General features: G+C 43.4%; 1 protein-coding gene across 2 annotated transcripts in view; it reads left to right on the forward strand.

Moving 5' to 3' along the window:
• The first annotated feature begins 6103 nt into the window (after nucleotides 1-6103).
• PDCD6IP (programmed cell death 6 interacting protein) overlaps nucleotides 6104-25108 on the forward strand; it is a 51234-nt gene continuing 32229 nt past the window's right edge. For both annotated transcript variants that reach the window (XM_034761077.1, XM_034761078.1), the window contains exons 1-6: nucleotides 6104-6405; nucleotides 13759-13813; nucleotides 16220-16289; nucleotides 18962-19089; nucleotides 22324-22477; nucleotides 24481-24581. In XM_034761077.1, coding sequence (XP_034616968.1) covers nucleotides 6200-6405; nucleotides 13759-13813; nucleotides 16220-16289; nucleotides 18962-19089; nucleotides 22324-22477; nucleotides 24481-24581 — 714 coding nt within the window. In that variant the 5' untranslated portion in view covers nucleotides 6104-6199. The remainder of the gene's footprint in view (nucleotides 6406-13758; nucleotides 13814-16219; nucleotides 16290-18961; nucleotides 19090-22323; nucleotides 22478-24480; nucleotides 24582-25108) is intronic.

Consider the following 25108-nt stretch of genomic DNA (forward strand, 5'->3'; position numbering starts at 1 on the left):
CATTTACTGCCAAAAGGCAAGCCCCACGGCTGCCAGCACCCAGATCGCCGATGAAGGCTACCAGTCTACTGCACCGTCTACCGCCAAAAGGCAGTTAGCAGCTGCTGCTGTGTAGCAATGCAGTCCCACGTCTGCCGGCACCCAGAGGACATATGGTGATGGTGAGCTCAGCTGTGCTGAGCGGGCTCCATGTTGTCTGCACAGGTAACCCAGGTAACCCAGATAAAAAGGCGCGAATCTATTGTCTGCCGTTGCTGTGACGGGGGAGGGAGGGGCCTGACGACATGTACCCAGAACCGCCCGCGACACTGTTTTGCATCATCCGGGCATTGGGATCTCAACCCAGAATTCCAAGGGGCGGCAGAGACTGCGGGAACTGTGGGATAGCTGTGGGATAGCTACCCATAGTGCAATGCTCCGGAAGTCGACGCTAGCCTCGTACTGTGGACGCGGTCTGCCGACTAGAGCACCTAGAGCATTTTATTGTGTGGACATACACAATCGGCTGTATACAACCGATTTCAATAAAACCGGCTTCTATAAATTCGAACTAATTTCGTAGTGTAGACATACCCTAAGTGTAGAGAGCTACATTACCTTGAGTAGTCCCACTGATTCCAGTAAAGCTAGGGTCAGTAATAAGGCACATAATGAGAATTTGCAGGACTGGGGACTTAGATAGTAAACTCTTTGAGGCTGGGACATTTGGCTTAATCCTATTCCTACTGAAGTCAGTTGTCACGCTGTCGGGAGTGGCTCATGACCATGAATGCAATCCTCGGGGGACACTGTCTAAAAGCAGGACAGAAACTTCAAACTGATTGTCTGTTCTTTCTATAATTAGACTTCACCAACTCAGTTAACAGTCTTACCATGGAGTCACGAACAGTGCCCTGGGGCTTTCCAGTCTATCTTGCCACCCAGGCAAGCTGGACTTTGTGACAGACTGTCACTTTACACCACAAATCAAAACAATATTCAGGTTACTCCCAGTCCCAAAGGACCAGTCACTTTCTCCAGGTCAATTGTACTCAGTTCTCAAACCAAAGACAATGCCTGTAGTTAATCCTGTAATTAACTAAAAATGTATTAACAATAAGAAAATAAATAAGGAAGTTATTTACAAGGTTAAAACAGGAAACATACACAAACAAATTATAATAAGCAGCTCGGTGTGTCCTTTAGGGCTGACCCATGCATCACGGGGATCTCTTGCTTAGGAATCTTTGCCCCCAGAGTCCAGACAGCATAAAGATCCCAGTTTCTCCTTGTCAGGGATTTTTATCCCCTTCAAGCCAGAATCTAAGCTGATGGGATGGGTTCATGTGCAGGCCTCCCCTTCCTAGAGGGAGTAGGGAATACAATCAACAAGGTCTCTGTCCTTTAATGCTATACAATGCCTCATTTCCCTCCTGTGGTCCATCTTGCATGCAGGAACAGCACTTTACCTTAATTAATGTTGTTTTTCCTGTTTAGTGAGTTACACAATTATAGAGGTTTACAATGCAAACACTCAATATAACTTTATACCATGAGATACAGATATTATAAGTTGGAATATTACATGCAGCACCCTACAAGCATTCTATAAAGTCTAAACACAAAACAGATTTTTATAACACTAATATCTATTTTAACTATACTAACTAGGGCTGTCGATTAATCGCAGTTAACTCACATGATTAACTCAAAAAAATAACTGCAATTAAAAAAATTAATCATGATTAATCGCACTGCTAAATAGAATAGCAATTGAAATTTATTAAATATTTTTGGATGTTTTTCTACATTTTCAAATATATTGATTTCTATTAAAACACAGAATACAATGTGTACAGTGCTCACTTTATATTATTTTTTATTACAAATGTTTCAACTGTAAAAATGATAAAAGAAATAGTATTTTTCAATTCACCTCATACAAGTACTGTAGTGCAATCTCTATCGTGAAAGTGTAACTTACAAATGTAAATTTTTTTGTTACATAACTGCACTCAAAAACAAAACAATGTAAAACTTTAGAGCCTACAAATCTATTCAGTCCTATTTCTTGTTCAGCCAATCGCTAAGACAAACAAGTTGTTTACATTTACAGGAAATACTGCTGCCTGCTTCTTATTTACAATGTCACCTGAAAGTGAGAACAGGCGTTAGCATGGCACTTTTGTAACAGGTGTTGAAAGGTATTTACATGCCAGATATGCTAAACATTCCTATGGCCCTTCATGCTTCAGCTACCATTCCGGAGGACATGCTTCCATGCTGATGTTTGTTAAAAAAATAGTGTGTTAATTTAATTTGTGACTGAACTCATTGGGGGAGAATTGTATGTCCCTTGCTCTGTTTTACCCGCATTCTGCCATATATTTCATGTTATAGTAGTCTCGGATGTGACCCAGCACATGTTGTTTGATTTACGAACACTTTCACTGTAGATCTGACAAAATGCAAAGAAGGTACCAATGTGAGATTTCTAAAAATAGCTACAACACTCGACCCAATCTGAATTGCCATCCAAAATCTGAGAGGGACGAGGTGTGGTGCATGCTTTCAGAAGTCTTAAAAGAGCAACACTCAGATGCGAAACTACAGAACCCGAACCACCAAAAAAGAAAATCAACCTTCCGTTGGTGGCACCTGACTCAGATGATGAAAATGAACATGCATTGGTCCGCTCTGCTTTGGATTGTTATCGAGCAGAACCAATCTTCAGCATGGATGCATATCCTCTGGAATGGTGGTTGAAGCATGAAGGGACATATCAGGGCCGTAGCAACAAAGAACGTGGCCCCCTCCGAACGGTGGCCCCCTCCGAACATATGTCCGGGCAGAGCCCCTTACAATGCAGAAACTGGAATGCGGTATTTATTTTGCCACTTTTAGGGGCCCCCTTCCTTGCACAGGGCCCCTTACAATGCAGAAACTGGAATGCGGTATTTATTTTGCCACTTTTAGGGGCCCCCTTCCTTGCGGGGCCCTCTCCGGTCAGAGGGTACGGAGGGCGCTCGCTACGCCTCTGGGACATATGAATGTTTAGTGCATCTGGCATGTAAATATCTTGCGATGCCGGTTACAACAGTGCCATGCAAATGTCTGTTCTCACTTTCAGGTGCCATTGTAAACAGGGCCAGCTCTAGCTTTTTTGCTGCCTCAAGCAAAAAAAAAATCACGGCAGCCACGGGGAGTACGTGGAGGGCGGTCAAGGAGGCTCGCAAGGGGGTGAAGGGCGGCGCCCGCCTGCTCCCTCCACCCGTGGGCAGCCCGCTCGTAGCCTGACGAGAGGCACCCTCCGGCCTTGGGGTGCCTCTCCCGGCTGGGCAGGCAGAGCCCCCGGGAGCTGCAGGAGGTGCTGGCTCAGCCGCTCCTTTAAAGGCAGCTCAGGCGGGCCGGGCTCAGAGCGGTGCGGGAGGTGGAGGCCGATGCAGGCGGCGGGGAGTGGCGCGTCCTGGGGAGCCTGGCAGCATGGTGAGTGGCGGGGATCGCTAGTTCCTGCCCCCCCCCGGGCCGGGGTCTATGCCCCTGCAGGGCTGGGCTGGGACTGGCGGAGCGTGGGGAGCCGGCCGGGGGCTCTGGATCTGCGGACCGGGCTGCCAAAGCAAAAAAAAATAAAAAATAAAAAAGAACCACGGCAGGGCGGCCGGAATGTGCCGCCCCAAGATTGGCCAGAATGCCGCCCCTTACAATGTGCCGCCCCAGGCACGTGCTTTCTCGTCTGGTGCCTGGAGCCAGCCCTGTTTGTAAACAAGAAGCAGGCAGCATTATCTCCTGCAAATGTAACCAAACTTGATTATCTGAACGATTGGCTGAAGTAAGACTGAGTGGACTTGTAGGCTCTAAAGTTTTACATTGTTTTATCTGTGAATGCATTTTTTTTGTACATAATTTAACATTTGTAAGTTCAACTTTCATGATAAAGAAATTGCACTACAGTACTTATATTAGGTGATTTGAAAATACTATTCCTTTTGTTTTTTACAGTGCAAATATTTGTAATAAAAATAAATATAAAGCGAGCACTGTGCACTTTGTATTCTATGTTGTAATTGAAATCAATATATTTGAAAATGTAGAAAATATCCAACAATATTTAAATAAATGGTATTCTATTATTAACAGTGCGATTAATTGTGGGATTAATCACAATTACTTTTTTTAATCGCTTGACAGCCCTAATACTAACCCACACGTAAACCAGACTGTCCAGTTATGCATTTGTCATGCCTGGACCTTAGCATCAGTTGCCAGCATCACATAAGTATCACAGCTCACACTGAATTCAGTAGATGCAGGATTGGGTCCATTGTCTTTTACTTGTCTGTAAAGAAAGCATCTTGCCCACTTATGGTGCTGGATAAATAAATAATAATTGTATGCAAAACAAATGTTAAAATAAAGTTATTTAGGTTGTAAAGTCAAGTAATGTTAAGTTAGGAAATGCCAGATTTCTGATTGCTTGTGCATACTTAATTCTGCCTCATCATGTGTCCAACCTTTGCACTGAATTAGGCAGGAGTCCTGTGGAAAAAATTGCATGTGATCATGTAGTTAAAGATTGCATAATAGTGCATATGCACAAGGAGAGCAAATTAAAGTTGCATGAGCAACTGGAAGTCTGATATTTCCTATCTTTTGAATGCTTGACTTTGCAGCTTTAAATAACTTTTAAATTTTGCATGCAATTTTATAGTTTTTTTAAAAGGGAAAAAAATATAACAACAAATTATGTTACATACCACTGTAACAATCTCCCCCTTCCCCTATCAACAGCATTTGAACCATGAACCTTCAGCACAGATAGCTACTACTCAAGCTACAAGACTATTAGTTGGTAGCAGAAAAAGACTACTATCCCAGTGGGGGCTGGGGGTGAGCTACTGGTGCCATATACTCCATTCAGGGAGTGGTCAAGGGAAGCCCAACCTGGCTAAGTATTTCCCTTCCCTTCAACTAGATCATGGGAGACATCCTGATCCATGTGGTGTTCCCTGAATGCAGACAAGCTGGTGGGATCATATGCTAGGTCCTGGGGGTTCCGTGAGGGGAGCCTGGTCCAGCTGTCTCTCCTGATGGGAGTTGAAGGACATTCTGACTCATGTGGTGCCTCAAGCGGAGGGGATGGAATGTGATGGGATGCTGGAATCATAGGCTGGGGCTGGGTTTTGAGAGTCCATTCAGGTTCTTTCTCCCACCGTTTGCTGCTCCAGCAGCTTCCAGGTATTCACAGTGTAGTGTGCTGCGTAGACAGGGTGAAATGTTTCTGTTGTTATTTTAGTATTCTGCCAAAATGTTCTGAAAGACACAAGTGACAGAAGTGAAATGGTGATTTTCAGAAGTTTATAACTCAGCCAAACCTGAATGAAATTTCAAAGGGAGGGGGTTAGTGGGAAGGCACTTTTCTAACTTGAGGCTTTGTTTCCCTGCTGAATTTTGAAGCCAAGTGCAAACAATGGAGGTTGTTAGAGCATCTCAAAAAAAGACTGCAAGAATATTTTTAATGAAAAGTATTAGGCAATCTAAATATAACAGTCATTACCGGCTCCTTCTATAATATAGTAAATATCAATGTAGAAAAACAAATATTAAAATAAAAATCGTTCAGTTTTATTATTTGCATCACACTAGCACTCAGCAGTCTTAGCAGACAAGGCCTATCTAGTAAGAAACACTCAGCTTGCAATCGTATTTAAGAAACATAAAAGGAGATGAAACAAACAACACGGGGGCGTGGGGAGGGCAGGACAAGAACCGTGTAAGAATGTCAGGGACCAGCTTGCGTTTGGTTCACACGAGAGCTACAAGGCAGCCTGCGCCGCCCCGCTCAGCCCTGCCCGCCCTTGGTTACTGAGAACCGGTTGAGCGGAAGGGAAGCGTCACTGCGCAGGCACCTAGCGCTGGATTACCATGGAGTGGTGGGGGCGGGGGGCACAGAGAGGCGGGGCTATGGAGGGAGGGGGAAGGATTTGAGGCGCGGACCTGGGCTAGGGAGGAGAGGAAGTGGGCGGGGCTATGAGAGAGGGAGCTCGACGATGACGTTGCGGGGCGGGGCTAGGGCGGGGGAAAGCGCCTGACTGACGTGCCGTGCTGAGGTCAGAGTTTGCGCAGATCCCGGAAGTGCGGCGGGTGGGCGCGGGCAGTTCGCTGTATTGCTGCGGGCGGGCGGACGGACAGGCCCACCAAGCGCAGGCAGGGGGAGGGAAACATGGCGACTTTTATTTCGGTGCAGTCGAAGAAGGCCTCCGAGGTGGACTTGGCCAAGCCGCTCTGCAAGTTCATCCAGCAGACGTACCCGGCCGGGGAGGCGCAGAGCGATCACTGCCGCGCGGCCGAGGAGCTCAACAAGCTGCGCAAAAGCGCGGTCGGCCGCCCCCTCGACAAGCACGAGAGCTCGCTCGAGACGCTGATGAGGTGCGGGGGGAGCATAGGTGGGCGGCGGGGGGGGGGGGGCGACGCCAGGGCCGTGGGGCTGGCCCGTCCGGGCAGGGGGGGGGGGGGGGGGCAGGCGGTAGTGTTACTTGGGGGAAGTTCTTGCAGCGCGGAGCCGGTGTTCCCCAGCCAGGCCCCGGGCTTTGGGCTGCAGCGCCCCGAGCGTCGCGCCGCCCTCCCCCTGGGGGGGTAACAGGGTTTCTGCCCCTCCTCCCGCCCCCTGGCTGTGTTCCCAGAGCGGCGGTTTCTTACCTGGGATGTGCTCGCGCCGCCTGGGCGTCTCCCGCGTGACGTCAGGGGTCCGCTCAACTTGCCGGGACACCTGGGCCGGGCCGGGCTGTGATGCGAGGCCGCGTCGCGTCTCGCTGGCGGCCGGGCCCCCACGAGCCCAGTGGCCTGAGCGAGGCCGCGGGTCGGGGCAGGGAAGTGCTGCCCGGGGGGGCGCTCTCCGCCCGCTGTCTCCGGCCCGTTGCCATAGGTGGTAGTTCCAGACCTTATTGCCCCTTTCCTATGGCTTACAGCTCTCCCCTCCTGCCCCCAGTGCCCTGAGCTGAGCTGTCTTCGCGTCGCTTCCTCTGTTTTCCTTCTCCTCGCTTCTGTCTGTTTCTTGCTTCTTAACTTGTTGTTGTCTTGTGGTTGCGCCCCTTCCCGGCTTCCCAAGCAGCGCAAGTCTGTGATCTGCTTGGTATGAGGGAGTCTGTCTGTGGCTCTGCTGTGCCAGGACTCTTGCACTCTAGGTGAGTGGCATAGGAGAAAAAGGAACCGTGGGCAGCTGTGGTGCTGCTTCTAACCCACTATGCTGTACACCTGAACTGCTTCTGTGTCCAGCTGTTGGAGATGCTGTGCGGCCCACCTGCTCCTTTACCCATGGAAGCGCTCCATCTTTCTTCATCCCCACTGGATTAGGCACAGTTTGCTTGGGAAAAACTGATCTGGGGGCTGATTACAGGTTTCATCTTGCTGAGTAACTTCTACTAACTTCCAAATGACAGGATGCATGCTGGGACTTGTAGTTTGTGACACATGTAGTGCTAAATTGAAGGAATGGCTGCAATCTGTTAAGTTTTATGTGAATGGTGTGAAGCCCTTTGGCAAATTATCAGTGCTGCGTAAATGCGGCAAAATCCCTGTTAAGATCTTGGAAATATCCCAAATAGTAAGCTGCTTTGACAGCTAGGAGAGCAAGTTATACTGTCCAGTTACACAGGCAAAAGGTACTGTAAAAGGGCCCAGATGAGCAACAGACTTCTGAAATGCAAATTAGACCAACCTAAGGCTTGCACTACAAAATAGTAAAGGAGAGATCAGTACTTCAGAGTGTTTTGTGTTCTTTGTGTTCTGAAAGTACACAGTGAAAGCTCGGCGGGGGGGAGTAAATGAAAGAACCTGACTCTTTAACTCACCAGACTCTCATGAAGGTGGTAATGGAAAACATTCTTTGAAAACCAGTGCCTTCTACATAGTGACTTAATAAATATTGAAAGTAACCAGGTATACTCACTAAAACATACTACACCATGGTCAGAACTTGAATGAAGACACTAATTTTTTAGGTCTTGTCTACACTACAGAATTTTGTCGATGAAAGTTATGCCGCTTTAATTAAATGGCTTTATTTAAACCACTGTTGCATGTCCACACTATGCTCCTTGTGTCTGCAGAGTGCATCCCCATTAGCAGCTCTTGCATCGACACGGAGAGTAGTGCACTGTGGGTAGCTATCCCATTGTGTAAGGGGCTGCAGGGTGCTTTGGGAATGGTGTGCAATGCCTCCTGGGGCAGGTACAGCATCACATGATGCAGGTTTCTCAATCCCATCCTTCCATGGGCATCCTAGTAGGTTGCTAGCTGCTTTTCAATTGAAGAGTGTGTGTGTGTAGAGTGTGACGGGGATTGATGTGTGTGGGGAGAGACCAGAAACAGTGTGTAGACGTCCCCCCCACATCCTGCTTTGCCTGCCTATGGTTCTGTGATTCCCTCTGAGCCCTCCCACAGTCTCCTCAGCAGCTCGGAGCAACCTCCTCAGCAGCTCTGTGGGCTCTCCGCTCTGAGAAATATCAGAGCTTCCTGAAGCTTTGAAATGGGAGGGGCGCATGTATACATAGCTAGATGCAGGGCAGCTGAGTTCATCAGTCCCCACCTTCCTCCTTGGTTCTGCACAGCGTCCTGTCCCGTTTCCTCTCCCACCCCCACCAGGAACCTGCCTAGTGCTGTGTTCCTAGTGTGGGGAGAGCAGGAGAATTCCATGATAATGATTTGCTCTTTGCTGCCTGAATGGTATGCTCAGCTGTCAGGACTTCCCGGGACTTTGAAAGAGGAGGTGCCAGGCCCGCTGACAGCAATTTCGGGCCCCAGAGCAGAACGGTCCGCCTGACATTTGGACGGTGCTGCTGCCTGCGCTGGCTAGTGCCCAGCGAGCTCTTCCAGCACAGCCAGGGCTTCCACATGCGCGCTTGGCTGCCTTTACCGCTGTCGGTACCATCCCGTGTGTGCCTAGGAGTCCTGTGGGCCGCCGGGGCAATTTAAAAGTGCCTTCCGCTGCTATTGTGGCAGTGTCTGGGAGCCCCCTGGCCATTTTAAATCGCCTGGGCAATTGCCCCCTCTGTCCCTCTTCCCCCCTCCCTCCTGTCGCCTGGGAGGAGCGCATGCCTGTAGGGCAGCTGAGTTCAAAACTGAGAGAGGAGCGGTTACAGTGGGCATTGTGGAATAGTGGGAGAGGCCAGTTCTAGCGATATAACGAATGGCAGTGTCTACAGTGATGCTTTAACTTTTGCCACAAAAAACATCCCAATAGCTTCCCAACTCTCACAGAAGAGCAGAAGAATTATTAAGTTGAAATACTGATATACTGTAGCAGTATTCCTGTGGCATCAGTTAATACAAACCTGTATATTAGAGGGTAGTACATTCATTTTAATCTCCATAGAAAAGGCAGTTCTTAATATATAAATTATCTCATCCCCTGTGCCACCTTTCTTACATACCCTGTGAGCCAGATCTTTGGGCACAGTGCCACTCCACCAGTGAACTTTGTCCACAAAACCTAAGTAAGTGACCCCATAAAGATCACCCCAAGGAAGCTTTCTCTACAAGGGCTATGAACAGTGTATTGTCAGCAGTTACAGCTTACCACGAGCACTCTCTCTAAGAAAGCATATTTATTCTTTAGGTAAAAGAGTTGCAGAGAAAACATAATAACAACAAAAGTTCCTATTTGCATGCTAAAAGCTTTCCAGAGGTTGCACATCAGTCTTATGGGGCCTTCGTAGGCCAAAGTTTTTCCAGACCCTCTACAATGCAGGGTTTTTATCCCAAAAGTCCTTTTTGTGTTTGTCTCTGGAAAACCCAGTTTGAACCAGTGTATGCAAGCTTCCCTAAGGGTTGGCATCTCTCTGAAGGAATTTACAATCAAAATGATTCACCTTAATCACCCCCCCCATTGTGTTTGGTTCTTGGGGGAGCTGTGATAACCTGATCCGGTGGAGTTGCATTCAGTCCCTGGCCCACAGTGATGCACACACTTGATACATTATGGTCTCCAAAGATACTGTATGGCATTTCAATATGTGTGTCGAGCACCATCCTGCAGCTCAGCCCTGATAGCTTTTTAACAGGCTCAGGTGTTTGTTCTTCAATTAACTGCCTAGATAAGCTAATTTAAGGGGAATGATCCTTGTAAGGGTAGCCTGGCCCTAGACTCGTCTTAAAGGAGCCAGCAGCTCTGTGGCAATGACACAACAATTTGAGATTCTCATTTGTCTGAGAATTTTGTGCCTACTTTGGTAACACCTACGATTATTACAACTGAAGAATCTAGGAAGGGAGGGAAATCTTTTTTTTTTTTTTTTCTTTTTCTTTTTTTGGTTGACTTTGTGTATGTCTACAGTCATAGTGTTTTCACTGTATAGCATTCACTGGCTCCAAAAGATGTTTATAAATGTCAACGTGGAAGCAGAATAATTCTTTCAATAAGGATTTTAAAAAAGGACATGCCTATTTATATCAAACTGGAATTTCTTTGTTAATAATTTTAAAAATGTTGACTATCCCTTTTTAATATAAGAATTTATTTTTGTATTGTATTTATCAACATTTTGTAGGGAAATAAAGCAGGCTATCAGACAGAAGCTACATCAAATAAATGCACATCCCACTCCACTCTGTAATTGACTAAAGTTAGGCTCTAGAAGCCCATAAAAAGGGTTATATGTGTGAAATTCCAAAGGGAGTGTAAGGGTCATAAAGTGAGAGATCTACCACAGCCATTTCCAGAGTATTTGACTGTAAAATGGTGAGAGTTGGCCAGCTGACTTTAGTTGCCAGGTTGTAGGCCATTTAGGGACTTAAAGGTATCTAGGTGATGTATGTACACTACAGTGGCACAGCTACAGTGCTGCAGCTATGCCACTGTAGTGTAGCTGCTTCCTACATTGATAGATGGAAAAACCCCTTCCATGTGGGTAATCCACCTCTCTGAGAAGTGGTAGCTCGGACTAGGGAAGAATTTTTCTGACAGCCAAGTTGAGTCTGCAGTGGGCTTAGGTTGACCTAACTACTCCGCAGAAGGTGCAAACTTTTTCACAGCCCTGAGCAATGTAGCTAGGTCAATCTAATTTTTATGTGTAGACTAGGCCTGTATTCTTTTTTAAGGATGTAAAGTAAGTTAATTACTAACACTTTGAATTGCACCTAGAAGTGAACAGGAAGTAAGTACAAATACTTCAGCAGGCTGTGTGATTTTTGGGACTTTAAAATCACTTCTGTCTCACCAGCTCATCTTCCTCCTCTCTCTCTGTGCCATACATTCACTAACTACTTTGACTTAAAGATGATTTTTAGTAGCTGATACCTTGAAATGCTAGAAATAAACTGCTTTATCTGCAATCCACTTGGAAGTCCAATTTGCAAATGGTATACAGCATTAATCTCTAATTAGCACTTTTAGAGAGCCTATTACATTCCAATCAGAATGGAGGTGTTATTGAGGAAAAGGAAGCCATTGTTCTGAGTGACTTGATTTTAAGTTTTGTCACCTGCCAAGAGTGAAATATAGAGAAAATGCTAATTTCTATCCTTTCCACTCGTGTAAGGTATGTTTCTAGAATTCATGGATCATGAAATATAGTCTCTTAAATTTGTTGGTCCCTCATTTTAGAATTGTCTTCCTTGCTTTAGCTCAGTACTAAATATACCAAGTCCCTACTACAAGACGGGCCCAACAAAGAAAGTAACGGAATGCCACTAGCCGTCACCTACAGCCCCCAACTAAAACCTCTGCAGTGCATCAATAAGGATCTACAACCTATCCTGAAGGATAATCCCTCACTCTCACAGACCTTGGGAGACAGGCCAGTCCTCACCTACAGACAGCTCCCCAACCTGAAGCAAATACTCACCAGCAACTACACACCACACAACAGAAACACAAGCCCAGGAACCAAACCCTGCTACAAACCTTGGTGGCAACTCTGCCCACATATCTATTCAAGGGACATCATTGTAGGATCTAACCACATCAGCCATACCATCTGGAGCTCATTCGCCTGCACATCTACCAATGTGATGTATGCCATCATGTGCCAGCAGTGCCCCTCTGCCATGTACATTGGCCAAACTGGACAGTCTCTACTCAAAAGAATAAATGGACACAAATCTGATCTCAGGAATCATAACATTCAAAAACAGTAGGAAATCAATCTCTCTGGTCACTCAATAACAGACCTAAAAGTGGCAATTCTTCAACAAAAAAACTTCAAAAACAGACTCCAATATGAAGCTGCAGAACTGGAATTAATTTGCAAACTGGATACCATCAGATTAGGCCTGAATAAAGACTGGGAGTGGTTGGGTCATTACAAAACCTAAACTTAATTTCCCCAATACTAATTTCTCCCTACTGTTACTCACACCTTCTTGTCAACTGTCTGTAATGGGCCACTCTCTTACCACTTCAAGTTATTTTTCCTCCCTTGGTATCCTGCTGTTAATTGATTTATCTCGTAAGACTGACCTCACACTTGGTAAAGCAACCCCCATTCTTTCATGTATTTATACCTGCTCCTGTATTTTTCACTTCATGCATCTTATGAAGTGGGTTCTAGCCCACAAAAGTTTATGCCCAAATAAATTTGTTAGTCTCAAGGACTCCTCGTTGTTTTTGCTGATACAGACTAACACGGCTACCAGTCTGAAACAAGTCTCATATTGTCATCCAGTATTTATTGGCTAAGTGAGGCCCTACTCAAAAGTGATGACATTCTCTTTGTTGGATGTAACGTAACTTCTGAACACTGTTTCAAATTAGTTCCTTCAGGGAGTGTTCTATGCATCAGTGGGCAGAACCCTATAGATTTTGATGAAAATTGGGTAAACCAGAAAAGAGGCTTGCACAGCTGTGGGTTGGATGCTTAGCTAGCAGCAGGAGTGGAGAATAAAAGAGGCTTTATTTCTTCTTTTCTAATGCCCTGCCTCACCAAACCCTGCTCGGTTGGGTTGGGGCAGAAGGGTGAGAAGGAGAGGGCGCCTCCCTTCCAGTTCAAGGGAAAGATGGGAAGAAAACGGTGGGGGTGAGGGCGGAGAGAGAGAGGCCTTGGCTTGAGGGAAGGGGAGGTGGAGGGTTTTACAAGGAATCCCTGAAGTAGAGGAGAATGGGAGTGTGGCACACAGGGAGCTTGCGGGTGTGACTGGAAGGAAACAAGGAGCCCTTGGTGTATGCAATGAGCTCCACTATGGAAATGTGCAACACTCCAGTTTATTTTCATTACAGTAGTTCTGGGAGGCCAGCAGAGAATGGGGCCCCCTTGTGCTAGGCAAAAATAGTGACCAAAGAGCTTGCAATCAAAATAGACAAATGGTTGGGGATGGGGGGGGGGGGGGGGGGGGGGGGGGGTAGAGAGAGAACATACAAGTTGAATCAGCATAGTGATGGTTAGCAAATGTTATGTTAATGTCATGATTTTTTAAATTTAATTTAATTCTCTGTAACATGATCATGAATGTCAAGGGAAGATTTGTTTCCTTGTCTGTCATGTATTCATATAGTGGACCCTTTGCATAAGGATCTCTCCTCCTCCTACCACATGTGATAAGTGGGATGGAAGAGACACATTGTCCTCAGTATCCCTTGCCTTCCATCCACCTCCCCTCCTAGATCCACAGTGATTGCTGCCACAGTGGAGGCACATTGCATGTTTTAGTTATCTCTCCCAAAATGTTGCAGAATTAGTGGGGGAGTTCCATGATTTACGTATGGAGGGCAACCCTTCCTCAATGTAAACAAGACCAATACAACTCTTAATCTGGTATTTACCTCCGCTCTTTTGTCTGTTGGTCTAGATACTACGATCAGCTGTGTTCCATAGAGCCAAAATTTCCATTTTCTGAAAATCAGGTAAGGTGCAAAAGACTTGCATTGGCTTCACATATACTGTATTGGGACAATAGTTCATGGAAACCAGGATGTCTTTTTTAAATTTTCTTCTACTACTACTTCTTCTAGGCCTATGTTTAAGACAGTGCTTCTCCCAGGAAAGACATTAATCTCTCTTAGCTTCCTTTCCTAATCTCTCTCTCTCTCTCCTTACATATGGCTGTGGACGTGTTTAATCCTGATACTTTGAGATTTCACCTGTGGTAACTATCATTGCTCTCATTTTACAGATGTCAAAATGCAGGCTCAGAAAAAATGTGGTTTTTCTGGAGGCCACTGTGATCTGGTCCATCGGTAACAGTGGCAGTTATTCAGCTATAGAGTTCATTTGCAGTCACCTTATTTGCTAGTATACACTATTTTAAATTTTGTATTTAAACCTGATTTATTTTTAATAAGGGTTGCCAATTCTTTCTTTATGAGCAAAGAGGTAATGGAGATCTTTTAGCTGTTCTATATTCATCTTTGTTGAGGTGTAAGAAGACATCAGTCATCCGTTTCGAGTTGGCTGTGCCAGTGTCTATAGGGCAGAAGTCACCATTTCTATTCTTTCAAGGCGTGCTCCTTTCAGACAGTGATGTCTTTGGCAGAAAGACTGACACACTTCTTACAAAGAGATTTGTATGACAGCAACTTAGACCTTCTTTTAAACATGCTAAGTTCCACAAGATTTATTCAAAGAGAGCTTCTACTGAAGTCTGTAAAGGGTTCTCCAAGGTGGGATGGCTCAGTAAAGGGGAAATAATTGGAAGTGATGGTAAAGAGAACCCAGAGGTAAATATATTTTTGTATATAGTTGCACAAACTTCTGGCATGGGACTTCCTCCTATGATAAATTCTCTTGTGGTGATCTTCACACTTTGCCATGCTGAAGAATTGAAGAACTTATCTGAGTTTCTCAAACCTTCTCTTCAAGAAGTAAGGTCTACAAATCCCACCCACTCTGGGAATAAAATATGGCAGCCCTTTTCTGCTAGCAGTACTTGCTCAGAGTGGAAAATTCTCTTGTATTAGTAATTCTTGTCATGGTTATAAGGCTAGCTACACCTCTGACCCTTTCTCGGGTCTCCCTGAATGCACCTCCATTAGGACTAAGGCTTCCTACTTTTCCTTTCCTGGGATGGAATCCGATGGTTCTCCCTCTTTTAGATTGGGTCCTAAGATATAGGCCCTATGTACTGACTATGCTTTCCTGGCAGGTACAACTGGATTCAGGGTTGCCAACCCTCCAGGATTGGCCTGGAATCTCCTGGAATCGGCATTGATCTCCCAGTGGCTATTGAAAGCAATCCAGGAGATTTTAATAGGATATTTTAAGAAAATGACAGTACGTCATGTTGGGGGTGGGGAGGGGGGGAATCTCTGAGAATAGCTTGTCAGAGCTGGCAATCCTAGGTACCAATGGTGGTTCTCTGTGGAGTCTGTGACCAGCTGTGAATAGGGATCCAAACAGCCTTCCTATAACAGTATTTTTTGTTCTTAATAGTAGGAACAAAACATTAACATAAGAAAAAAGGATTATTAAAACAACAAAAGGTCAACATAAGTCTCTTTCATTCAGACTCCTAGATAGACCTAGTTTGCCCCGACCCCTAACCTCTGGGTTTCTGCATCTCAGTCTCCTAACTCTCGCTCCCCCTCCTGTTCAAGGTGTGTCCTTTAAAATCCAGATAGTTTTTGTTCGCTTTTCCTTGAGCTTGGGTCTGCTTTGCCAAACCAGTTTGAGTGCAGCAGAGTTTCAGAAGTGGAAATTCAAAGTGAATGGCTCTTGTGTTGTCTCTGAAGTTTTTGCTAGGAAGTGTGTATCAGGATCCACACAGACACATTCCTTCCTGGGTGCATTTCTGAACAATCCTGCTATTGAATTAAATCAATATATGCATGCAGTAAGCAGCACAATCATCCAGGCAAGATATGGTATTCATAAATTATTGTAGAGCATCTTCAAATCCATCACAGTTCTTAAAACAAAAAAAAGTTCATGTACTTTACTTTGGAGAATGGTTAAGTTTCCTTGTAGCTTTGGAAATTTCTCACATTGGCACTCTCTTCAGGGGAAGGAGGTTCTGCCCTGTCATTCACAGGTATAATTCTGCTTCCAAGATGTGAGCATTAAAGACCTGTTGTGAGAAACTATGAACCTTTCTTATTGAAGACATTTTGTGTAAGCTCAGATAGAAAGTTGAGTAGCAAAATTTTATATGTGAAACTTAAGACTGTCTTAAGGTTCATAGGATTTTTGTAACATTACTTACACATTGCTAAGAATTATAATGCTTTAATTAGAATAAAACTGTGTACTGGATGTCTTTTTAAAATAAGTCTTTCTAAACTGAAATGCAGCGTATTCTCCTTCCCTTTTTTCAGATCTGTGTGACCTTTACATGGAAAGATGCCTTTGATAAAGGGTCGCTTTTTGGAGGATCTGTCAAACTTGGTATGTAATTCTAATGAAAATAAAATGCAAGTAATTCTTCTAATAACGAATTTTGAAAATATTTGTATTTTGATGGTGGCCAGGTTTTCAACATCACTGTTTCTCACTGTGGCTGTTCTAGTGAGTCCAGGCACTAGAACTCCTCCTCTTGGAGATTTTATCCCTTTGGAGCTATGCAATCAGCAGGTGTTTGCTGCGCCGCAGGACAGCCTTTTCAAAACAAGGCAGCTTTTATTAGTCGATTGGAATACAATATTTTTGGGGTCCCTTTTTTGGAATGAAAAAGCCAAGCTTGTACATGTTACCATGTTGGCAGCACTACCTTTCTCTCTGGCTCCCACTATCCAGGATTGTGTGTCTGCCATGGGCAGCAGAATACTTACTACAGCTCCTGACACATGAGTTCTTTGATTCAAGCTCTACTCATGCTGTTCTCCTATGCTCTGCTGGCCAAGGGAGGTAGTATTGAAAGTTGTCTGGTGGTTGGTCCTCCACTTTTTCTTTGAGGTAATTCAATGTGTTGACAGTTCTTGGGGGTCCATGCTTACCAATCCAGACGTATGCACAGGACCAACACCCATCTCTTATTCCCCTGTCTTAGAGAAGAATTTAAACCCCTCAGTCCTAGAAGGTCATAATACAAAAGTGAGTGGGGAAACCAAGTCACACTTTTTTTTTTTATAAAATATAAAAATTTCCCCCATTCCACTTGGCAATATGTGCAATCACTGTGTTCAGCTGGATAAATAAGACTGACTTCCTCTTTCCCCAGTACGTTACTTTTGATTTCTTACTGAAGCCCTACAGATGCATTTATTACAGTACTGCTCACTGAGGGGTGTCCTGGTAGGCCATACTTCACCAGCTCATGGAGAGGAAACATTAAAATCCCTGGGTCACTACTTGAAGGGAGGGGAAGAAAGGAACAGTTTACTCCCTCCTGCAGCTGCTTTGTTCTAACTGTATCACTTTGGACCTCTCTCCCCTTTCCTTTCTCTTCTCCATCCTGCCCCAGTTTGTTTCCTACAAAATGCTCTACTGTGTGGGGAAGGGAAAGTCTTGTTCAGAGCAGAGAAGGGTGCAGTGCAAGTGGGTGGGAGAAAGCACTTCCAGCAGCAGTGAGTTTACCCTATCTCACGTCATGGCAGCTGCATATGACTAATAACTTCTCCAAGGCTATTAATGGGCTTGGCTGCTTGATATTCAGAGCCAAGTGTTTCCCAATGTGTGGGTTAGGTACATTCTCTTGGGCTGTGAAGAACTACTGGGGGTTGGACAGGCCTCTCAGTTCTCCAGAGTGAAGGCTTAATTTAAATAAGGATGTGTCTACCCTGCAGCTGGGAGGTGCAATACCCAACTCCGATGACAGACTCATGAGAGTGGCCATACTGAGTCAGACCAATGGTCCATCCAGTCCAGCATCTTGCCTCTGACAGTGGCCAGTGACAGATATTTCAGAGGAAATGAATAGAACAAGGCAATTTGGAGTGATCTGTCCTATCATCCAGTCCCAGCCACTGACAGTTGGCGATTAGGAACGCCTGGCGCATGGTGTCCCTCATGCTAGTTTTGCTCAAGCTAATGCACTAAAAAGAGGCAGCGTAGATATTGCAGCACAGGAAGCATCTCAAGCTAACTGCCCAAGTACAAACCCACCAACCCTCTGGGTCTGAGATAAGGTGGCCAGCCCAAGCCTCTGCCTGTGCTCAGGGCCGGATCCAGGGTTTTGGCCACCCCAAGCATCCCCCTTCTCCTCCCCTCCCCCTGCCCCCCCCAAAACTGCAATCGTGATATTCGGCGGAAGGTCCTTCGATCCGAGCGGGAGTGAGGGACCGCCCACCGAATTGCCACCGAATAGCTGGACCTGCCGCCCCTCTCCTGAGTGGCCGCCCCAAGCACCTGCTTGGCAAGCTGGTGCCTGGAGCTGGCCCTGCCTGTGCTGCAGGGTCCACACTGCCATTTTTATCATTCTAGCTCAAGCAAAGCTAGCACAAGTCTGTCTGCTGAGAATCATACCTCTCAGCTGCAGTGCAGACATACCCTAAATCTCTAGCTGTTATGGATGCAGAGAGAATCTTGACAACATGAATCCAGCATAACTAATGCAGAGAGATCTGCCAGAATTTGCAGAGATTGTGAAACAATAGCTCTCAGGTCTGAAATGCACTATTCATTTCAGTAGGTGCTAACTTAAATGTCAGTGATGATAGTTTAAATGTTAATAATTGACTGTTTCACTGATTGTTTAAAGCCATCAAAGAGGAAGTATCATGCACAGTTACACAATCTACTCTTAAGCCTCTGCTCACTTTGAGCAGGACTTCAACAATAATACATGCTGGAACTGAAGATTTGTGACTTATTTTCCTAATGTGGGGCTTATCTTTTAAAAGTTTGGGAAATGCTGTGCTAGATGTAAGATTCAGCCTTCTCTAGATAAACAAGGATTCTTCTTTCTTTGTAGTTCTCTTTAACATGCAGGATCAGAGTGATTTGGGTGTTAAAAGTTCCATACAGTTGCTTCCTTAGCTTCTTGTTTGAAACTACTGGTGGTCTCCAAATTCAGAAGATACTTACTCTCCTGTAGGTCTTGGCCTTCTTGTCTTTAGGAGGGCAAAATGCTGAAGCTTATTTTCCTCACAGAATGCTCACTCTGGCTTTTTTGGTTTCAGCTCTGGCAAGTTTGGGATATGAGAAGACCTGCGTTTTGTTCAACTGTGGCGCATTAGCTAGTCAGATTGCATCAGAGCAGAATCTGGATAATGATGAAGGATTGAAAACTGCTGCTAAACATTATCAGGTGTGGAAGTCTCTCTGTACTGACAAACATTGAAACTATTAATTCTTAAAATTAAAAATTTCCAGTTAAGAAAAAAATATATCTTAACCTCCCATTACTGAAAAACTTGAAACTGTTGACCTCTGACTGAACACCAGAACTCTTAATTGGCCAAACTCAGAACACCCAAATAAACATCTTCTATTTTAACCTGTAAACATGACTCTTCCCTCACCCCCAGTCCCTGCCTTTGGTTAAGTGGTCTGCTGAGCAGCTGGTCTTTTTAAAAAAAAAAAAAAAAAAAAAAAAAAGTAAATATCAGTAAAGTATGATGTAATACTATGTTTGTTTGCAAGTTCCTTGAGAATCCTAAATAGATGGCAAACTATTTTTGTGTTTGCTGAAGCCTTTGAACTGTATTGGCTATGTCCTTGGTAATAAGTTCTTCAAAATCTTTAAGTTGAGTTCGTCACATCTCCCCTCTCCAAAATTAGGAGCCCAAAGAAATCTGGACATTGCAACAGTGTTTAATTCCCCACCACACCCCAAACTTTTAATCTGTTGTTGTATTTTTGAGGACTTGCTTTTACTGTTATGAAAATATATGGGCCATCTCAAATGTTCTTTCAAAATACTGAGTTTGCTGGCTGTGGTAAGAGAATTCCTTATTGGACTCTTTGCCTGGTTTTGGGTCAAACAAGGAAGTTTGGGATATTGAAGGATATCTTCAGCAAAAATACAGTGTTGCTTCCAGCTAGGGTCAGCTTTAGAATGTTTTGTAACACAGTAAGGAACTGTAGGTGGTTAATTATGATAGAAAGTTGAGCATAAAAATCATATCTGTGGGAAGCAAGGGCTATGAAAAATGTAGTTTCATGTTCTCCAACATCTTATTTACTGCCCATTTAAAAAAATAAAAATCCCAAGAAGTATAATAGCTGTGAAAAACATTTAGATTTTTCATAACTTGTTTCTTCAGTTATGCAGTATTCTTAGTTCGAACAGCCCATTTTTGGGAAGTATGGAGTGATAACAGTACGGTCATCAGTATTTCAAAGGAGTGCAACTATGATTTTGAAGTTAATTTGTAGTACCATTGCTAAGGTCTCAGCCAGATATCGGGGCCCCATTTGTGCAAACACAACAGACTGTTCCTACTCCAAAGAGCTTGTTCTCTAAGAAGATAAATCAGATCTAAGGGTGGTAGAAGGAAGAGATGCACAGAGATGAAGACATGATTTGTCCAAAGTCACTCAGCAGGTCCCTGGTAAATTTGGGGATAGAACCCCAATATCTGGAATTCCACACTGCCTTCTCTAGAATGAGACGTGCCTTCTCTAACGTTAACTACTCAGTATTCCTATCTTCCATAGCTGTATCGTCAATACAGGAAAAAATTGTGTAATATCACTTAAACTGTATTTCTAAATTTTGTACCTCTCAAGATCTTTAGCATAATGCGGAAAGCATAGGTAGCTTCTCTGAGATTCATGTAAAAGGTAAAAACTTTCTCTAGATGTGCATGTATTGTGGATTATGTACACATTAGACAAAAGGTGTATACATTGTTTTGTCAACCTGTACTTGTACTGAAATTGATATATACATGTTCAGTAGTTTGTAAATAGTTAACCTGACAATTGAATCACCTCAGCAGCAACAACAACAACAAAAACTACAGCAACTTCAATTTGTCTCTTACCATGATTATGGATAGCATACATCGTCTTGGTCTTAAACTGCCTTATTCATAGAATCATTTTAAGAGACAATAGATTCAGAAAAGTCTGTTTAGGTTACCCAGTTTTAACTTTATTTGTATTTTGCAACTCTTCTCCCCAGACTGTTGTTGATACTTCTAACAGAACTAATCCATTAATTTCCATGCTCCCTTCCCTGCCTCTTCAGTATTTACATGGATCTGTCTCTTATTGTATCACCTCATTTTCCTTTCTGGTGGTACCCCTCCAGGTATTTTTCAATCATGGTTTATTATACCATGCTGCTGTAATGCAAACTCAATTGTGCACAACCATGAGGACCCTTCCTTTTTACTGCTTATTTCATATATCTTTAGCATTGCTGTAAGGCCACCTTAATTCCATGTCAATAGTTTTATTTAGAAGTGTGGACATTGCAGTGTCAGAACAGACCAATAGTCCTTTTACACCAGTATCGTATTTGATCATGACTAGATGCTTCAGAGGAAGTTATTAATGTCCACAGAATGCCCATAACTATGGAATAAAATACTACGATGACAAACTTTTATTTTATAACCTGCACTTGGGGGTTTAATAGCTCTTGTCTTAGCCTGTATCTGAGTGCTCTAATATAATTCATATTAATCCTAACTTTCCTCTTCATTTGACTTAGGCCTGGTCTACACTATAGCGTTCGGTCGACATAAGGCAGCTTACGTTGACCTAATTATGGCAGTGTACACACTACAGACTTGCTCCCGCCACTGTAAGTGCCCTTAACTTCCATGAGAGGCATAGGGCTTATGTCTGTGTAGTTCAGGTGATGCAGTGTCCATTTAGACATTGCATTACTTACATCTATTGGCTATCATTCTTGACAATTTCACAGCTGCTGCCCAGGCTCTTGGCTTTCTGGTCCCTGCTGGGAGCACCTGTGTTCCGGATGAGAAGTGTACCTGGGCTCCTGGCAGGGATATCAGCGCCCAGTGTCCAGTCAGCTGCCCCATTTCTAGCAAGGAGCCGAGAAGCCTGTTGCGTCTTCTCTGTTGCTGGCAAGGAACTGGACTGCCAGTGAGGAGCTGCCCACAGAGCTGAGCCCTGTCTCTCAGCCCCCCACACTGCACCTCTTAAGTCGGTGGAAGCATTCCTAGTGGAGATGCGCACCATCGACAGAAGGAGGGCGGTATGGACATGAACCACGGCAATAATTACAGAGGTGACTGTAAGTCAATCTAACGTAGGTCGATTTAAGTTTATAATGTAGACATACAATGCACTCAACTGAGGGTATCTTCCATATTTATATACTTTTCTCCTTTATAGCTTTGGTTAATAGCTTCTCAGTCAGCTTGTTCAGCTGTCTTAGAACAGGTGGGATCTTAAGAGTTACAAAGCCCATATTCTAGATTTTGTCCTTTCTGGTCTCTGCATTGCTGTTAACTATAAAAGTAAGTTTGTTTCACAGACATCTGTTTATGCTGTACCTTTTCTATAAGTAAAAGTTTGTTTAAAATACAGGAAGAATAATTTATTCATTTTTGCTTTGGTTCAGTTTGCTAGTGGTGCCTTCCAACACATTAAAGACACAGTCTTGTCTGCGTTGAATAGAGATCCTACAGTGGACATCTCTCCAGATACAGTTGGAACCCTTAGTCTTATTATGTTGGCTCAAGCTCAAGAGGTGTTTTTCTTAAAAGCGACAAGAGGTATAACTTTACATTTTACAAATGTACTTAAGTGTTCTTCAAAACTTCCACAAAATGTTTTGATTTTGACTTATTAATTTGAGAAATGAAGTTTAGTATCATGTGGGCCTTTCAGAACTGCCTCATTCATTCCTCAACTGTTCTTTTCATTGTAATGGAAGTACTGATTGTGTGAAAACTTAACTCTTCTTCTCATAGTGAATATCAGTTGTCAGGTTGTGACTTGATTTTGAGAAGTGAGATGTACCATTTCATCATCCCGTCTTTCTCTTCTTACCAGGACTGAGCATGCTGCCTGATAAGTGACCACGTTCATGTTGGAAATCTATCCCAGATCTTGCATGTGGCACAGAGCGCTATTTACTAGACTACTAGAATGACTTGAATTCTGTTTTTCAATTTAATTTTCCTTGATAAAATGCTTCAATGTCATTCCTGTAGATTCATGGCATTGGACTAGCTTTTATTTTTTTATAATATAAAAATAAATTTTGGATATTGCATAGAGGCAGAGTTGAAGGAAATCAACTAATAACATCTTATGAGAGATTGAAAATAATTTAAGTATCAACTAGTAAACTGCACACTAAGTTTTTATAACCTCGGTCAGGGATGTCTAAATGAAGAATTTACAGTGTTAAAGTATGTTGCTAGAGCAGACCCTGTTCATGTTACATCTGCAGCACCTCCTTGCAGTGAGAAGCAGGGTGACCAGAATGAAGCTTCCCAAAAATAAGTAGGGACGCCTCTCAGTCTTGCTATATTCATGACTGCTGACAGTATTACATAGGGGGACCACTATCTTGGGATGCATTGTGTAGAATACACCCCAAAACTTACCAGTACATTCTTCGCTAAAGGTGAACATGAGGGAAAGAGAATAATTGCTTTGAACCAAAACTGATTTTTTTGGGTTTCCTCTTGTCGAAACAAAAAACAAGTTTTGAGTCAAACAAAACATTTGGAAACAAAAAAAAAAAAAAAATCTTTTTAGTTTTGGGACATCATCAGGTGTTAAATCTTTTTTTGGTGTGCTAAATTTCAAAGCAAAATGCATTTCAAAAGTAAAAGTTGAAATAAAATGCTGTTGCAGAATGGTCTCTTGGCCAAATACAGCCTGTGAAAACATGCATATTTTTGTGCAATTTAATATTTTTCAGTAAAATTTGGCCCACCTATATTCCTGGCCCACTTTTGAACCAAAATGTTCATGTAAAATCTTCCTCCTAATCACAGGCAGCGACAAGTCACATTAGGATTTGTAGGTCTTGTTGACACTTTCCTTCTTCCTGAGAAATCTGGTTTACAGGCATGGATCCCTTTCCGACCTCCGTACAGTAAAGAGGTTGTCTTTCATGGTAGTTACAGCGTTTGTTGGCAATCTCCTACATAAAGGAGATATTGACAAAGAACTGTCTGAAAAGTATCCCAGATGCATCATTATAATTTAAGCAATCTATTATGTGCTTTGGCTCAAGCAGAGAGACAAGGTGGGTGAGGTAGCAGCTTTTTATTGGACCCTCTTCTGTTGGTGAGAGAGACAAGTTGGTCCAGTAAAAGATATTACCTCACCCACCTTGTGTCTCTAATATTCTGGGACTGATAAAGCTATAACTGCACTGCATACAACATTGATTCAAATAGACATTCTAGCTAAATAATCTTATTAGAAGACCTCTGTGTGGCATTTCATCCCAACACAGCAGTAAATGGAATTTAAACTAGCAATATAGCAACTTTCAATTGAGATTTTAAACTTACTTGAATATTCTGAACTTGAAAACTTGGTCCAGAGCATGTCTACCTAATCGTATTCATAGCAGTGCCCCTTCTGTCCCCAGTGGATACTGCTATAAAGCATTGTATTGTCAGAGCTGCACTGCCACCACATCTTGTGTGTGAATGTGCAGAGTCCCTCCTGAGCTCGTTACAAGTGAGTAACCTTTCTTTTCATGGAAACATTTGTATTAATGTTTTTTGTTTTTGTTATTTTTTAATTCCAGATAAAATGAAAGATGCTATCATAGCTAAACTGGCTAATCAAGCTGCAGATTATTATGGTGATGCTTTCAAACAATGTCAATATAAGGACACTTTGCCCAAGGTTAGTAATGCTAATAAAAAAAAAATACACTAACATAACTCTAGTTGAGTGTTACATTCTATAAATTATCTTTAAGATGGTTTCTCAAGCATTTTTATGATCACACTTTTGTAGCAATGGGAGGGTGGGGGGGAAAACCTGGGAATTCTTGAGTAACTGTAAGAATCCAGAAAAAACCTTCCAGTTCAAGTATTGTCAGCTGTCAGAAGCGCACTTCAGTTTTCTTTGAAAGCTACTCACTTTAGTATTAAAATACTATATTGAAATACAGTTTTTTTTAAAACTGTTACTTTGGGTTAACTTGTGACAGTATATTTAGGGATGGCTTATTTAACTCCTTACTAAAATTGTTTTTCAAACTAACGCTTTCTAATGGGGTTTACATATACTTTATTTTGTTGGTGTGACCGTAGAACTATTATTATTGTAGGTCTACTGATAATTATTTAAATCTTGGTTCACTGTAAATGAAAACTTATTGCAGTGGTTTCTGCTGGATAATGGTTTTATTATCCTTATTAATGGTC

Source organism: Trachemys scripta, chromosome 2 (assembly GCF_013100865.1).
Source record: "Trachemys scripta elegans isolate TJP31775 chromosome 2, CAS_Tse_1.0, whole genome shotgun sequence".
In the NCBI taxonomy this organism is placed as follows: Eukaryota; Metazoa; Chordata; order Testudines; family Emydidae; genus Trachemys; species Trachemys scripta.